The 18,012-nt window shown below is 46.0% G+C and overlaps 1 protein-coding gene across 1 annotated transcript in view; it reads left to right on the top strand.

The window, feature by feature from the left end:
* fhip1aa (FHF complex subunit HOOK interacting protein 1Aa) overlaps nucleotides 1–18,012 on the top strand; it is a 288,301-nt gene that overhangs the window by 257,865 nt on the left and 12,424 nt on the right. Inside the window, exon 11 of the mRNA XM_070871447.1 lies at nucleotides 6,792–6,970. Within this exon, the coding sequence (XP_070727548.1) occupies nucleotides 6,792–6,970 (179 nt within the window). The remainder of the gene's footprint in view (nucleotides 1–6,791; nucleotides 6,971–18,012) is intronic.

Here is an 18,012-nt window from a genome sequence, read left to right as displayed (position 1 = left end):
GGTACCGCAAGGTTCAGTGCTGGGACCCCAGCTGTTTACAATATGATTTAGACGAAGGAATTGAATGTAATATCTCCAAATTTGCAGATGACACTAAGCTGGGTGGCAGTGTGAGCTGTGAGGAGGATGCTAAGAGGCTGCAGGGTGACTTGGACAGGTTAGGTGAGTGGACAAATACATGGCAGATACAGTATAATGTGGATAAGTGTGAGGTTATCCACTTTGGTGGCAAAAACAGGAAGATAGATTGTGATTTGAATGATGACAAATTAGTAAAAGGGGAGGTGCAATGAGACCTGGGTGTCACGGTACATCAGTCATTGAAAGTTGGCATGCAGGTACAGCAGGCATAGCGAGAGGATTTGAGTATAGGAGCAGGGAAGTCTTGCTACAGTTGTATAGGGCCTTGATGAGACCACACCTTGAGTATTATGTGCACTTTTGGTCTCCTAATCTGAGGAAGGACATTCTTGCTATTGAGGGAGCGCAGCGAAGGTTCATCAGACTGATTCCCGGGATGGCAGGACTGACATATGAAGAAAGACTGGATTGACTAGACTTATATTCATTGGAATTTAGAAGAATGAGAGGGGATCTCATCGAAGCATATAAAATTCTGACGGGATTGGACAGGTTAGATGCAGGAAGAATGTTCCCGATGTTGGGGAAGTCCAGAATCAGGGGTCACAGTCTAAGGATAAGGGGTAAACCATCTAGGACCGAGATGAGGAGAAACTCCTTCACCCCGAGAATTGTGAACCTGTGGAATTATCTACCACAGAAAGTTGTTGAGTCCAGTTTGTTGGATATATTCAAAAGGGAGTTAGATGTTGCCCTTATGGCTTAAGGGATCAGGGGATATGGAGAGAAGGCAGGAGCGGGGTACTCAGCCATGATCATATTGAATGGTGGTGCAGGCTCGAAGGACCGAATGGCCTACTCCTGCACCTATTTTCTATGTTTCTGTGTTTCATGGTGCAGGTGTACAACATGTTGTCAGAAAACTCTTCAGAGATGAGAAAAGGTTACAATTTTCTTTTTGCTGACAGATTTGGAAATTCATTATAAATTTGGAAGCCGAATACACTGCGGTCTCAACTCCTTAAAAATTGGGCCTGTAATCTCAAGTAAAACCTGATTAACTTTACAAGGGAAGCATTGAAAACACCAACAATCTGCATTCTTTCAGCTTCAGTTTGACTGTTTGGTTCACTCTTGCTCCACAGCAACCTTGAGTGAGACTTTCCCTTTTTATAATCTGTGCATGTTGTAGAGACATTGAATTTCTCTTCCTTGAAGCACATCCTCAGTTCCACCGTCTCTAACTCTTGTATCCACTGATGCTGCACTGCATGTAAATAATCTTGTTGCAAAACATGGATGAAATACTGATGCTTAAATGTACAGTTCATGACTGCTATTCCCCAATTCAAAGTTCCAAAAGTCTGTTCTGTAGTCTGTGGTGGAGCCAGGAATTGTCCAGATGTTTCCCCAAAGGGAGACAGAGAATATCTGTGGTTCAGACAATCCAAGCCACTTGTATTTGTTACCCAGGAACCAACTTAAGAGATTTGAGAATTGTTACGTCTTGAATAAAGAATCTGACCAGACACTGTAAGCTTCAAGTAAGGTGCGACCGTAGACCTTTATTACAGGTCTCAGAGTGCCTCTCCAGCCTGTGAGGCCTCCTTATGTACAGGTGCTCCCATGGAATTGTGGGATCCCTTGGGATGAGCCCTCTGGTGGTTAAACAAGGTATTTACAGGTTCACATATATAACAACACTCTTTCCCCACCCCCCCCAAAGTCAACAGTGTAACTATTTACAATGTGAGTCGATCTGGGGCCTTCCTTTCTCTGGTTGATCATCTCGGTGCAAATGCTGGTTTTGGTGAGTCGTTTGTTGGGCCCTCGCTGGGCTGCTGGGTGTGGTGAGTCCTGTTGGGCTGCTGCAGGTAGGTGATGGGTTCTGCTTCGTGGTCAACCGCTGGGTCGGTTGTCACCTGTGTGTGTTGGGGGGTCGAAAAAGGTAGAGTCTTTTGTGGGTTGTTCTGGATAGGCCGTGAATCTGAGTTTGGTTTGGTCCAAGTGTTTTCTGCAGGTGAGTCCATTTGAAAGTTTGACCAGAAACACCCTACTCCCCTCTTTGGCCAAGACAGTGCCGGAAAGCCACTTGGGATCTTGTCCATAGTTCAACACAAATACAGGATCGTTAACCTCGATTTCGCGTGACGCATTTGCGCGATCATGATATGTATTCTGTTGAAGTCGCCTGCTCTCTACCTGTTCGCGTAGATCAGGGTTGACTAACGGGAGCCTTGTCTTAAGTGCCCTTTTCATGAGCAGTTCAGCGGGGGGAATCCCAGTGAGCGAGTGGGGTCTTGTGCGGTAACTAAGCAGGACTCAGGATAGGCGAGTCTGCAGTGAGCCTTCAGTTACCCTCTTCAAGCTCTGCTTGATTGTTTGCATGTTCGCTCTGCCTAACCATTGGACATTGGTTTAAACAGGGCAGATGTGACATGTTTGATCCCATTACGGGTCATGAACTCTTTGAACTCGGTATTGGTGAAGCATGGCCCATTGTCACTCACAAGGACATCAGGCAGGCCGTGCGTGGCAAACATGGCCCGCAGGCTTTCAATGGTGGCAGCGGACGTGCTTGCTGACATTATCTCACATTCAATCCATTTGGAGTACGCATCTACAACTACAAGGAACATTTTTCCCAAGAATGGGCCTGCATAGTCAATATGGACCCTGGATCACGGTTTGGAGGGCCAAGACCATAAACTTAGTGGCGTCTCTCTGGATGCATTGCTTAACTGTGAACATGTGTTACATTTGTGCACGCAGGACTCTTAAGTCTGCATCGATACCGGGCCACCACACATGGGATCTGGCTATCGCTTTCATCATTACAATGCCTGGGTGGATACTGTAGAGGTCACTAATGAAAGTGTCCCTGACCTTTTTTGGCACCACTACCCGATTACCCCATAGGAGGCAGTCTGCCTGTATGGACATTTCATCTCTGCGCCGCTGGTACGGCTTTATTTCTTCCTGCATCTCTAACGGGACACTAGACTAATTCCTCTGGAGCACACAGTTTTTTACTAAGGGCAGAAAGGGGTCCTGGTTCGTCCAGGTTCTACTCTGTCAGGCGGTAACAGGTGATTGCTCACTCTCGAATGCTTCCATTACCATAACTAAATCTGCGGGCTGTGCCATCTCCACCCCGTGATTGGCAATGGCAGCCTACTGAGAGCATCGGCACAGTTTTCTGTGCCTGGCCTGTGGCAGATGGCATAGTTGTATGCGGACAACGTGAGCGCCCATCTCTGGATGCAGGCCGATGCATTCGTATTTATCCCCTTACTTTCAGAAAAGAGGGATATAAGTGGCTTATGGTCGGTTTCCAATTCAAATTTGAGCCCAAACAGATATTGATGCATTTTCTTTACCCCATAAATACACGCTAACGCTTCTTTTTCGATCATACTGTAGGCCCTCTCGGCCTTAGACAGACTTCTAGATGCATAAGCAACCGGTTGCAATTTCCCAGATTCATTAGCTTGTTGCAATACACACCCGACACCATATGACGACGCATCACATGCTAGTACCAAACGCTTACATGGATCATACAACACAAGCAATTTGTTTGAGCATAACAGTTTCCTAGCTTTCTCAAAGGCATTTTCTTGCCTTTTACCCCATATCCATTCATCTCCTTTACACAGTAAAGAGTGCAGTGGTTCTAAGTGTGCTAAGACCCGGTAAGAAGTTATCAAAGTAGTTCAGGAGTCCTAGAAACGACCGCAGCTCCGTCACATTCTGTGGTCTCGGTGCGTTCTTGATTACCTCCGTCTTCAAACCGATAGGCCTGATGCCGTCCGCCACGATTCTTCTCCCCAGGAACTCCACTTCAGGCGCCAGGAGAATGCACTTCGAGCGTTTTAGCCTGAGCCCCACACGTTTAAGCCGACTAAGAACCTCCTCCAGGTTCTGCAGGTGCTCGACGGTGTCCCGACCTGTAACCAAGATGTCGTCCTGTAAGACCACGGTGTGCGGGACCAACTTCAGCAAGTTTTCCATGTTCCTCTGGAATATCGCCGCGGCTGATCGAATCCCAAACTGTCATCTGTTGGAAATGAAGAGACCTTTGTGCGTGTTGATGCAGGTGAGGCCCTTCAATGATTCCTCCAGCTCCTGCATGATGTACGCCGAGCTTCGTGAACGTTTTTCTTCCCGCCAGCGTCGCAAATAGGTCGTCTGCCTTTGGTAGCGGGTATTGATCCTGCAGGGAGAAATGATTGATAGTTACTTTGTAATCACCACAGATTCTGACGGTACCATCTTCCTTGAGGATTGGAACAGTCGGACTGACCCACTCATTGAATTCGATCGGCGAAATGATGCCCTCTCGTTGCAGCCTGTCCAGCTCGATCTCCATCTTCTCTCTCATCATGTACGGTACCACTCTCGCCTTGTGATGGATGGGTCATGCCCCCGGAATCCGTGGATCTGCACTTTTGCTCCTTGGAACTTCCCGATGCCCGGTTCGAACAGCGAGGGGAACTCGTTTAGGACCTGGGCACATGAGGTTCGTCGACGGATGAGAGCGCTCGGATGTCGTCCCAGTTCCAGTGTATCTTTCCCAGCCAGCTCCTGCCGAACAGCGTGGGGCCATCACCTGGTACCATCCAGAGTGGTAATTTATGCACCACTCCATCATAGGAGACCTTTATGGTAGCACTGCCAATTACGGGAATCCGTTCTTTTGTGTATGTTCTCAGTTTAGTACGAAGGGGAGTCAGGACTGGCCTTGAGGCCTTGCTGCACCACAATTTATCGAAAGTTTTTTTGCTCATTATGGACTGGCTCGTGCCCACGTCCAGCTCCATTGACACCGGGAGTCCATTTAATTCAACCTTCAGCATTATCGGGGGACACTTTATCGTAAATGTGTGCACCCCATATATCTCTGCCTCCTCAGCCTGAGGCTCTGGTTCATCGTGATCCACTGTGGATCTGTCCTCCTCTGCAACATGGTGGTTTGCAGCTTGCCTGCACATACTTTGCAGGTGTCCCATGGTTCCACAGCCGTTGCAAGCGTATCCTTTGAAGCGGCATGAATGGAATCAATGATCACCCCCACAGCGCAAACAAGGTGTTAATGGCCTTGCATTCACCACCCTTGATGGTGGACTCTGAGACATCTGCGGATGTGCAGCTGCAGGCATGTGAGTCCTGCCCTGTACACTACGATTCGAAAACAACGTTACTTTGTTCACAGTACTTGCAGCAGCACTCGGTGCTGAGAGATTTGTTTGGTATTATCACTGGTGGTGATGAACGCCTGGGCTATCGCTGTGGCTTTACTCAAGGTTGGCATCTCTACAGTCAGAAGTTTGCGAAGTATTACTTCATGGCCAATGCCAAGTACAAAAAAGTCCCTGAGCCTGTGTTCCAAGTATCCTTCAAATTTGCAATGTCCACATAGCTTGCCACTTCCTGACCTTCAGACCTCTTGTACGTTAAGAATCGGTACCTCGCCATCGGAACGCTTTCCTTCGGGTTTAGATGCTCTTGAACCAGTGTGCACAAATCATCGTACGACTTCTCTGTGGGTTTCGCTGGAGCGAGCAGATTTTTCATGAGGCCATATGTTGGTGCCCCGCAAACTGTGAGGAGGATTGCCTTTCGTTTGGCAGTGTTCGCTTCTCCTTCCAGCTCGTTGGCCATGAAGTATTGGTCGAGTCGCTCCATGAAGGTTTCCCAATCATCTCCCTCCGAAAATTTCTCCAGGATGCGCATGGTTCTCTGCATTGTTGCAGTGGGGTTCGTCATCTGTATCTCGTCGCCAGTTGTTATGTCTTGAATAAAGAATCTGACCAGATATTGTAAGCTTAAAGTAATGTATGACCGTAGTCCTTTGTTACAGGTCTCCAGAGTGCCTCTCCAGCCTGTGAGGCCTCCTTATGTACAGGTGCTCCCAAGGGATTGTGGGGTCCCTTGGGACTCCAGGGGATGAGCCCTCTGGTGGTTAAACATAGTATTTACAGGTTTACATATATAACAGGAATGACTTGCGTTTTTAAAAAAGAGAATTTCATATTTGCTTTATTTCCACAATTTTAAAATTTTAGTAATATTTTGGAAATATAAATTAAATGTTACTATAGTAAAAGATAGTAAAACAAGACCTCACCTAAGTGGACATTTTTCATATGTGAGCCTAGTCATGGATTGTCAGCTGGATATTTAGCTTATCTTGACCTCTCTTAATGTCCAACACATATATACACTGTCCAGCAGAAGTCGCTGAATAGTAAGTAGAAGTTGGCTGATTTTTTTTTTCTCCTCCCCTTCCTAGTCCTAGAACCATTGAAGCCAACTGTAGACCCTGGCTGAGACCAGTCAATTCGCCACAGACTAGGAACTGAACCAACAACCTTAGAAATTGTGCTGCTTAAAAATACTGTTTTAAAAAAATGTAGCCTTCCTTATTGATCTATATACAGGCTTGTCCCGTCCTCTCCTGTATGTGCTGATTTCTGCCAGGGTATGGTTCCAAGGAACAGGGCGCCTCTGGTGCCATACTGAACTGTCCCATTTTTCATGTGCTTGCCAAGTGTTCCTTGTTAAGGAGGGAGTTATTAACAGTACGATCAGGCAGCCTGTTAAAGGTACTTGCTATATTCAGTGTCACTGGCAGTCAAGGTGTTAACATCACTGATAGCTGGAAGCGCTCTGTCTTCTCCTGACTCACTTGACCTTTCTGTTTACAGGACCGTTCATCAGCGTTTTATTGTCTAAACTGGAGAATATGCCGGAAAATGAATTACACGTAAACTTGCTGCTTACCGGGATTGTTGCTCAACTGGCTTGCTATCCACAACCCCTCCTCCGTTCGTTCTTGCTCAACACTAACATGGTCTTTCAGCCCAGTGTACGCTCACTTTATCAGGTACAACAAACACAGCAACAGTGACCAGGGTTCCTCCAAGTTTTATAAATTCAGAAGCCTTAAACAGCAGCGTTTAAAAACAAACAAATTTGTAAGGTTTGATCTTATCTTGTACTAGAAAATCTTTCTCACCAGTTCCAATTGTGGGAAGAAGGCTGCCATTTAAAGGAGTTTTATATTAGTAAGGCCACTGATTTTCCGAGACTGAACATATGAAATTCCATTTATATTGGGACCAAGTTTCGGCCTGAGTTGCTCCTGTTTTTTTGGAGCAACTGGTTTAGAATGGAGTATCTTAGAAATTTGAATTCTCGGCATTTAGTTTGCTCCAGTTCTAGTCAGTTAGAACAGTTTCACTTTGGAACAGAATTTTTTTTTCAAAAGAGGGCGTGTCCGGCCACTTACGCCTGTTTTCAAAGTTTAGGCAGTGAAAACTTACTCCAAACTAACTTAGAATGGAGTAAGTGAAGATTTTTGTACGTTCGAAAAAACCTTGTCTACACTTTAGAAAATCAGGCGTAGATTACAAATTAGGCGTAGGGAATGGGGGGAGGGGGGGTTTAAAGGGAAGTTTACAAACATTAAACACTTCAGTTTTACAAATAAAGAGCCATCATCAATAATAAATGATAAATACATCAATAAATCAACCAATAAATCAATCAAAAAAAATTAATAAAAAATTTTTAAAAATTAAAAAATCAATAAATAAAACATTTTCTACTTACCGACTGCAGCACCGGGAGTCCTCCAACAGCGTGCTGGGACAGCCCCCCAGTGTGTCTCTGTCAGTGTCTCTATCTCTCTGTCTGTCTGTGTGTGTGTCTCTCACTCTCTGTCTGTCAGTATCTGTGTTTCTGACAGCGAAGGGAGGGGGAGAAGTGGGGGGAGAAGGGGGGTGGGAGGGGGAGAAGGGGGGTGGGAGGAGGAGAGGAGGGGGAGAAGGGAGAGAGGAGGGAGGGAGGGAAGGAGAGAGGATGGAGGGAGGGAAGGGGAGAGGATGGAGGGAGGGAAGGGGAGAGGGAAGGAAGGGGGAAGGGAGGGAAGGAGCGAGGATGGAGGGAGGGAAGGAGGGGGGAGAGGGAAGGAGAGGGGGGGGAGGGAAGGAGAGGGGTGGGGGGAAGGGAGAGAAGGAGGCTGAACGGCCGGGCCCAAGACTTCGGGCTGGATTTACAGGTAGATGGCGTCGGATCTTGGGGGGGCAGGGCGGGGTCGCGGAGGTCCGGGGGGTGGGGAGTCACGGAGGTCCGGGGGGGGGAAGAGTCGCGGAGGTCTGGGAGGGGTGGGACAGTCGCGGAGGTCCGGGGGCGGGGGGGGGACGGGGACGCGGAGGTCAGGTCGCCGGGAGCGGGGGGGAGCAGAGGCCGAGTCGCCGGAAGGGGGGGGGGGGGTGGGGTTTGAGCGGGGGTCGGGTCCGGTCGGGTGGGAGGAGCCTTATCCACGCAGCCCCAGTGAGGCCATTCGGCCAGTTTCGGTCCCTCCCACAGTTTTGGGCGTCTGGAGCTACTGCACATGCGCGCCCACTGTAGCGCGCATGTGCAGAGGTCCTGGCACTGTTTTCAGTGCAGGGACCTGGCTCCGCCCCCCACAGCTCGTGCTGCGCTGCGCCGAGCTGCAAAGGACCTGCAGGGAGCCGGAGAACAGGTAAGTTTTTTTTAGGCGCACTTTGTGGCGCGAAAAACGGGCGTCCACGGCGCAGCCCGAAACTTCGGCCCTTTGAGGTAGAAAATTCCAAAGATTCACAATCCTCGGCGTGAAGAAATTTCTTCTTATCTCCGTCTTAAATGGCTGACCCCTTATCCTGAGACTATGCCCCTAGCTCTAGAATATCCAGCCAGGGGAAACAACCTCAGAATCCTATGTTTCAATGAGATCACCTCTCATTCTTCTAAACTTCAGAGAGTATAGGCCCAATCTGCTCAATCTCTCCTCAGAGGACAACCCTCTCATCCCAGGAATCAATCTAGTATACATTTGTTGCACCGCCTCTAAGGCAGGTATATCCTTCCTGCGATAAGGAGACCAAAACTGTGCACAGTACACTCACCAAAGCCCTGCACCATTGTAGAAAGACTTCCTTTTTCTTGTACTCCAGCCACCTTGCAATAAAGGCCAACATGTAATTTGCCTTCCTAATTGCTTCCTGTACCTGCATGCTAACTCTCTGTGTTTCCTGTACAAGGACACCTAAATCTCGCTGATCAACATTTAATAGTTTCTCACCATTTAAAAAGTATTCTGTTTTTCTATTCCTCCTACCAATGTGAATCACCTCACATTTCCCCACATTATGCTCTATTTGCCACCTTATTGCCCACTATCTATATCCCTTTGCAGGCTTTTTGTGTCCTCCACATAGCTTACTTTCCCACCTAGCTTTGTATCACTGGGAAACTTGGATACATTAAACTTCACCCTTTGTCCAAGTCATTAATATAAATTGTAAATAGCTGATGCCCAAGCACTGATCCTTGCGGCACACCATTAGTTACAGCCTGCCAACCTGAAAATGACCTGTTTATCCTTACTCTCTATTTTCTCTCTGTTAACCAATCCTCTATCGACCCCATGAACCCTTATCTTGTGTAATAACCGTTTATGCGGCACCTTATCGAATGCCTGTTGGAAATCCAAATATACTACCTTCACTGGTTCCACTTTAGCTACTTTGCTAATTACACCCTCAAAATGCTCTAAAATTTGTTAACCACAATTTTCCTTTCATAAAACCATGATAACACTGCCTATTTTCTAAATGCCCAGTGGCCACTTCCTTAATAATGGATTCCAGCATTTTCCTGAGAACTGATGTCAGGCTAATTGGTCTGTAGTTCCCTGTTTCCTCTCTCCCTCCTTTCTTGAATAGCAGGGTTACATTTGTTGCCTTTCAATCCGCTGGGACCATTCTAGAATCTAGGGAATTTTGGAAGATCAAAACCAATGCATCCACTATCTCTGCAGCCACCTCTTTTCGAACCCTAGGATGTAGGCCATCAGGTCCAGGGGATTTGTCAGCTTTTAGTCCCAATTGTTTCTCCAGTACTTTTTCTCTACTGATCTTAATTACTTTAAGTTGCTCACTCTCATCAGCCCCTGGTTCCCTACTATTTTTGGAATGCTTTTTATGTCTTCTACTGTGAAGACAGATACAAAATCTATGTTTAAAGTCTATGCCATTTCCTTATTCCCCATTATAATTTATCCTACCTCACCAACACTTACTTTTGCTATTCTCTACCTTTTACATTATTGTAGAAGCTTTTACAACTTTTTCATATTTCTTAATAGTTTACTGTCTTTCATTCTATTTTCTCCCTTTTTATCAACATTTTGGTTATCCTTTGCTGGTTTCTAAAGCTCTCCTAATCCTCAGGCTTCACCCATTCTTTGCAACATTATAAGCTTCTTCTTTTAATCTAACATTATTCTTAACTTATTCAGTTAGCTAAAGATGGATCACTTTTCCCTCGCACTTTTTATTTCTCAATGGACTGTATATTAATTGAGAATTTTGGTATATTTCTTTAAATGTTTGTCACTACTTATCTAATGTCATACCTTTTAATCTAATTTCCCAATCTGCTTCCCTCCTCATAAGATCAGAAGGGGGGATGTTCACTGATGACTGCACAGTGTTCGGTTCCATTTGCAGCTTGTCAGATAATGAAGCCGGCCTTGCCCACGTGCAGAAAAACTTGGACGACATTCAGGCTTGGGCTGATAAGTGGCAAGTAACATTCGCACCACACAAGTGCCAGGCAAAGACTATCTCCAACAAGCGAGAGTTTAAACACCGCCCCTTGACATTCAACAGTATAACCCATTGCCGACATCCCATGATCAACATCCTGGGGATCACCATTGACCAGAAACTTAACTGGACCAGCCACATATATACTGTGGCTACAGGAGCAGATCAGAGTCTGGGTATTCTGCGACGAGTGTCTTACCTCCTGACTCCCCAAAGCCTTTCCACCATCTACAAGGCACAAATCAGGAATGTGATGGAATACTCGCCACTTGCCTGGATGAGTGCAGCTCCAACAACACTCAAGAAGCTCAACATTATCCACGACAAAGCAGCCTGCTTGATTAGTATCCTATCCACCACCTTAAACGTGCACTCCCTCCACCATCGGTGCACCGTGGCTGCAGTGTATTCTTCTCTTAGGCAGTCCCTCGAAGTTGAGGATGACTTGCTTCCACACTAAAAATGTGTGCTCAGGTGACTGAAGAGTCCAATGCAGGACCTACAGTCTCTGTCATAGGTGGGGCAGACAGTGGTTGAAGGAACGGGTGGATGAGGTGCCTGGGTTGCCGCACGCTCCTTCCGCTGTCTACGCTTGGCATCAGCTTGCTCTCGGCGAAGAGACTCGAGGTGTTCAGTGCCTTCCCGGATGCTTTTCCTCCCCTTTGAGCGGTCTTGGGCCAGGGACTCCCAGGTGTCGGTGGGGATGTTGCATTTTTTCAAGGAGGTTTTGAGGGTGTCCTTGAAGCGTGTCAAAGCTCCGAGTAGAGCGCTCGTTTTGGGAGTCTCGTGTCAGGCATGCGGACGATATGGCCCATCCAACGGTGCTGGTCGAGCGTGGTCAATGCTTCGATGCTGGGGATGTTGGCCTGAGTGAGAACACTGACGTTCATGCGTCTATCCTCCCAGCGGATTTGCAGGATGTTGCGGAGGCAGCATTGGTGGTACTTCTCCAGTGTTTTGAGGTGCCTGCTATAAATAGTCCATGTCTTTGAGCCATATAGGAGGGCGGGCATCACTACTGCTCTGTAGACCGTGAGCTTAGTGCCGGGTTTGAGGTCCTAGTCTTCAAACACTCTTTTCCTCAGGCGACCAAAGGCTGCATTGGCACACTGAAGGCGGTGTTGGACCTCGTCATCAAAGTCTGCCCTTATTGATAGAAGGCTCCCGAAGTATGGAAAATGTCCACGTTGTCCAAGGCCTTGTCGTGGATTTTGATAACTGGGGGACAGTGCTGTGTGGCGGGGGCAGGTTGGTCGAGGACCTTTGTCTTACGGATGTTTAGTGTAAGGCCTATGCTCTCGTAAGCCTCGGTGAAGGTGTTGACGATGGATTGGAGTTCAGCCTCCAAGTGTGCGCAGACGCAAGCGTCGTCTGCGTACTGTAATTCAGTGATGGAGAATGGGACGACCTTGGATCTGGCCTGGAGGCAGCGGAGGTTGAACAGATTCTTGTTTGTCCTGTAATTTAGCTCCACTCCAGCGGAGAACTTGTGAGGGTGAGATGTAGCATTGCAGCAAGGAAGATCGAGAAGAGCGTTGGTGCGATGACACAGCTTTGCTTGGCCCTGGTCTGAACGCGTATTGGGTCTGTGGTGGATCCATTGGTCAGGATCACAGGCTTGCATGTCATTGTGAAGCAGGCGGAGGATGCTGGCAAAGCTTTGAAGGCAGCTGAATCGGAGGACGCTCCATAATCCCTCATGGTTGACAGTGTCGAAGGCCCTTGTAAGGTCAAAGAAGGCCATGTACAAGGGTTGGTGCTGTTCCCTGCATTTCTCTTGCACCAACCCTTGTAGTGTGTACCATCTACAAGATGCACTGCAGCAACTCGCCCAGGCTTTTTCAACCACTCAAACCCACAACCTCTACCAGCTTGAAGGACAAGGGAAGAGATGCATGAGAACACCATTACCTCCTCGCCATTAGTTCCTCGCCAAGTTACACACTATTATGACTTGGAAATATATTGCCGGTTACTTCATCATTGCTGGGTCAAAATCTTGGAACTCTCTCCCTAACAGCACAGTGGGAGTACCTTCACCACATGGACTATGAAGGTATGAGGGCAGAGTTGGGTAAAGTGGACTGGGAAAATAGGACAGTTGATGAACAGTGGTGTACATTTAAGGAGATATTTCACAACTCTCAAGAAAAATATATTCCAGTGAGGAGGAAAGGGTGCAAGAGAAAAGATAGCCATCCGTGGCTAACTAAAGAAATAAAGGATGGTATCCAATTAAAAACAAGGGCATACAATGTGGCCAAAACTAGTGGGAGGACAGAAGACTGGGAAGCTTTTAAAAACCAGCAAAGAACGACTAAAAATTGATTAAGAAAGGGAAGATAGACTATGAAAGTAAACTAACGCAAAATATAAAAACAGATAGCAAGAGTTTCTATAGGTATATAAAAAGGAAAAGGGTGGCTAAGTTAATGTTGGTCCCTTAGAGGACGAGACCGGGGAATTAGTAATGGGGAACATGGAGATGGCAGAAACTCTGAACAAATATTTGATATCAGTCTTTATGCTAGAGGACACTAAGAATATTCCGACAGGGGATAGTCTAGGGACTATAGGCGGGGGGAGGAACTTAACACAATCACAATCACTAAGGAGATGGTACTCAGTAAGATAATGGGACTAAAGGCAGATAAATCCCCTGGACCTGATGACTTGGCATCTTGGGGTCTTAAGAGAAGTAGCGGCAGGGATTGTGGATGCATTGGTTGTAATTTACCAAAATTCCCTGGATTCTAGGGAGGTCCCAGCAGATTGGAAAACTGCAAATGTAACGGCCATTTTTAAAAAGGAGGCAGATAAAAAGCAGGAAACTATAGACCAGTTAGCCTAACATCTGTGGTTGGGAAAATGTTGGAGTCCATTATTATGGAAAAGCAAAATTCGGTCAGGCAGAGTCAGCATGGATTTATGAAGGGGAAGTCATGTTTGACAAATTTGCTCGAGTTCTTTGAGGATGTAACGAACAGGGTGGATAAAGGGGAACCAGTGGATGTGTGGTGCATTTGGACTTCCAGAAGGCATTTGACAAGGTGCCACATAAAAGGTTACTGCACAAGATAAAAGTTCATGGGGTTGGGGGTAATATATTAGAATGGATAGACAATTGGCTAACTAACAGAGAACAGAGAGTTGGGATAAATGGTTCATTCTCTGGTTGGCAACCAGTAACTAGTGGAGTGCCGCAGGGATCAGTGCAGGGACCCCAACTATTTACAATCTATATTAACGACTTGGAATAAGGGACTGAGTGTAACGTAGCCAAGTTTGCTGACGATACAAAGATGGGAGGAAAAGCAATGTGTGAGGAGGACACAAAAAATCTGCAAAAGGAAATAGACAGGCTAAGTGAGTGGGCAAAAATTTGGCAGATGGAGTATAATGTTGGAAAGTGTAAGATCATGCACTTTGGCAGAAAAAAAATCAAAGAGCAAGTTATTATTTAAATGGAGAAAGATTGCAAAGTGCCGCAGCACAGCGGGACCTGGGTGTACTTGTGTATGAAACACAAAAGGATAGTATGCAGGTACAGCAAGTGATCAGAAAGGGCCAATGGTATCTTGGCCTTTATTGCAAAGGGGGTGGAGTATAAAAGCAGGGGAGTCTTACAACAGCTATATAAGGTATTGGTGAGGCCACACCTGGAATACTGCGTGCAGTTTTGGTTTCCATATTTACGAAAGGATATACTTGCTTTGGAGGCAGATCAGAGAAGGTTCACTAGGTTGATTCCGGGGATGAGGGGGTTGACTTATGAGGAAAGGTTGAGTAGGTTGGGTCTCTACCCATTGGAATTCAGAAGAATGAGAGGTGATCTTATCGAAACATATAAGATTATGAGGGGGCTTGGCAAGGTGGATGCAGGGAGGATGTTTCCACTGATGGGGGAGACTAGAACTAGAGGACACGATCTTAGAATAAGGGGCTGCCCATTTAAAACAGAGATGAGGAGAAATTTCTTCTCTGAGGGTTGTAAATCTTCGGAATTCGCTGCCTCAGAGAGCTGTGGAAGCTGGACATTGAATAAATTTAAGACAGAAAAAGACAGTTTATTAAACGATAAGGGGTTATGGGGAGCAGGTGGGGAAGTAGAGCCGAGTCCATGATCAGATCAGCCATGATCTTATTGAATGGTAGAGGGGCTGTATGGCCTACTCCTGTTCTTATTTCTTATGTTCTTATGGACTACAGCGGTTCAAGAAGGCGGCTCACCATCACCTCCTCAAGGGCAATTAGGGATGAGCAATAAATGCTGGCCTTGCCAGCGACACCCACATCCCAGGAATGAATAAATTAAAAAAAACTTTAGCCAACTCACACCTCATACCTATATAATTGGCTTTATTTAAGTTTAAGATTCTAGTTTTGGACTTACAATTTAATTCTCAACCCCAATGTGAAATTCTATCATATTATGATCATTCTTCCGCAGAGGATCATTTTCTATGAGATTACTAATTAACCCTGTCTCATTACACAATACAAGATCTAAAATGGCCCTGGTTGGTTCCACGACGTATTGTTCTAGGAAACTGTCTTGAATGTATTATATGAACTCGTCATCTTGATTTGATTTGCCCAGTCTCTATGAAGATTAAAGTCCCCACACTTATTGCATTACCTTTGTTACAAGCTCCTGTGTCAGCCAGTGGCTCAGTTGGTAGTATGCTTGCCTGAGTCTTCTGCAGGTTGTGGGTTCAAGTCCCCCTCCAGAGACTTGAGCACAAAAGTCTAGGCTGACACTCCAGTGCAGTATCTTGCACTATCGAAGGTGCCGTCTTTCGGATGAAATGTTAAATCAAGGTCCCAGGTGCTCTTTCTCAGGTGGAGGCAAAGGTTCTCGTGGCACTATTTTGAAGAAGAGCAGGGGAGTTATCCCCAGTGTCCTGACCAATATTTATTCCTCAATCAACATAACATAAACAGGTTATCTGGTCATTATCACATTGCTGTCCATGGGAGCTTGCTGTATGCAGATTGGCTGCCATGCTTCCTGACTACACTTCAAAAAGTGCTTCATTGGCTATAAAGAGCTTTAGGACATCCGGTGGTTGTGAAAGGCACTATATAAATGCAAGTCTTTCTTTCTTTCTTATTTGTTTACTGATACTCTGTCCATCGGTATAGTACTGTCAAGGGCCCTATAAACTACTCCCATCAGTGTTTTTTGCCCCTTGTTATTTCTCATCTCCACCCATACTGATTCCACTTCCTGATCTTCTGAGCCAAAATCCTTTCTCACTGCTGTCCGTATGTCATCCTTTATTATCAGGGCTATCCCCTCCGGGCCGCCTGTTCTTTTCCATTCTGCCTATCTTTTCAAAACGTCAAATACCCTGGAATATTTAGTTCACAACCTTGGTCACCTTGCAACCACGTCTCTGTAATGGCTATCAAACTAAACCCATTTATCTCCTTTTTGTGTCACTAATTTGTCTATCTTGTTACAAATGCTTCGTGCATTTAGATAAAGAGCTTTTAAATTTAACTTTATACCATTATTCTCTGCTTTCACCTTATTCGCTGATGCACATTAACTGTTACAAACACTCTGTCTCTTCCTGTCACTCTGCTTTTCTTTACCCAAATTGCTACACTGCTCCATTGCCTTGACTTTTCTATTTGGATTTCTAAATTTCGCCTCACCTGACCCCTCCCCCACCTTTTTAGTTTAAAGCCTTATCTATAGCCCTAGTTATTCGGTTCGCCAGGACACTGGTCCCAGCTCAGTTAAAGTGGAGACCATCCCAATGGAACACTCCTTCTTTCCCCAGTACTGATGCCAGTGCCCCATGAATTGAAACCCCTTCCTCTCACACCAGTCTCTGAGCCAACATTTAACTCTCTAATCTGCTTGTTCCTATGCCACTTTGCTCGTGGCTCAGGTAACAATCCAGAGATTATTACTTTTGAGGTTCTGTGTTTTAAATTGGACCCCAACTCCTCGAACTATCTCAGCAGAATCTCATTCCTAGTTCTACCTATGTCGTTAGTTCCTATGTGGACCATGACAATTGGATCCTCCCCGTCCCACTCTAAATTCTTCTCCAGCCGCAAGGAGATATCCTTAACGCAGCCATCGGGCAGACAACACAGCCTTCGGAGTTCCCTGTCGCTGCTACAGAGGCCATCCCCCTGACTATATACTGTCCCTTACCACTACAACATTCTTTTTCACTCCTCCTCCCACTTGAAAGGCCTCATGTACCACGGTGCAGTGGTCGGTTTGCTCATCCATCCTGCAGACTCTGCCCTCATCCAAACAGGCAGCAAGAATCTCATACTGGGGCAAAGGCCAAGGCTCCTCCAGCACAGCATCTGGGGTCCCCTTACCTGCCTGAGTTGCAGTCACACCCTCCTGTCTCTGACCACTAACCAGACCTGCACCACTACCTAATCTAAGGAGTGTGACTACCTCCTGGATCAAAGTCTCCAGGCAACTCTTTCCCTCCCTGATGCCCTGTAACGTATGCACCTCTGACTCCAGCGCAAAAACCCTGAGCTGAAGTTCCTCGAGATGCAGACACAGTTGTCCGAGATCACGATGCTCTCAACAAACTCCCACAATGTGCAGTTGCGGCACACCACTTGCCCTGCCATCTCTATTGTTTTATTTATTTAACTAATTAGTTTATGTATTTAATTAACTTAGCTTCTAGCTTATTTTTTTAACTAATTACTTGATCTAGTTTAAGTTAAAGGGAGATTAAATTAAACATTTATCTGTAACACAAAACACTCCCAAGTATTGGAGGAAATAAACAGCACCTTGTTCCCCCTCTGCTCCGAATTCCCACTTTCCAAATTCCCACTTTTAACACTGTTTAGAAGTACTCTGTTTAAGACAACTTAAAAAGCCACTGAGACAGAGGGGAATGTTATGTATTAATGAGCCAACTATTCTTACTGTTGTCTGCAATAGACATGGGGACATTAAGCAATTCATTACCTTGTCTCAGGTGACTTAACGAAACATCCACACGTAATTTGATGGGGGATGACTCTATTCATATGAGCCCAGCATGAGCTGTCTACTGAGAATATATTCTGAGGAGAAGGGGTAGTTTGTTTACTTGACAGGCCCACTGGGGTATCTGAACATGGAAAGAGTTGAAAGCCATTCCTTTGAATATAGGGGGAGAAAACAGACACGAAGACAGGGCCTTTGCCTGGCAACTAAGATGCAAAAGGTCGTTTTTTGTTCAGAAAGAAAGGTAATGTCAAAAACGAGTGTCAGCCCATGAAAGAGATAGGGCACATGGTTTAGTCTTTT

Source organism: Pristiophorus japonicus, chromosome 2 (genome assembly GCF_044704955.1).
Source record: "Pristiophorus japonicus isolate sPriJap1 chromosome 2, sPriJap1.hap1, whole genome shotgun sequence".
Taxonomy (NCBI): Eukaryota; Metazoa; Chordata; class Chondrichthyes; family Pristiophoridae; genus Pristiophorus; species Pristiophorus japonicus.
The sequence above is the reverse complement of the archived record's forward strand: the minus strand, read 5'-3'. Positions and strand labels throughout refer to the sequence as shown.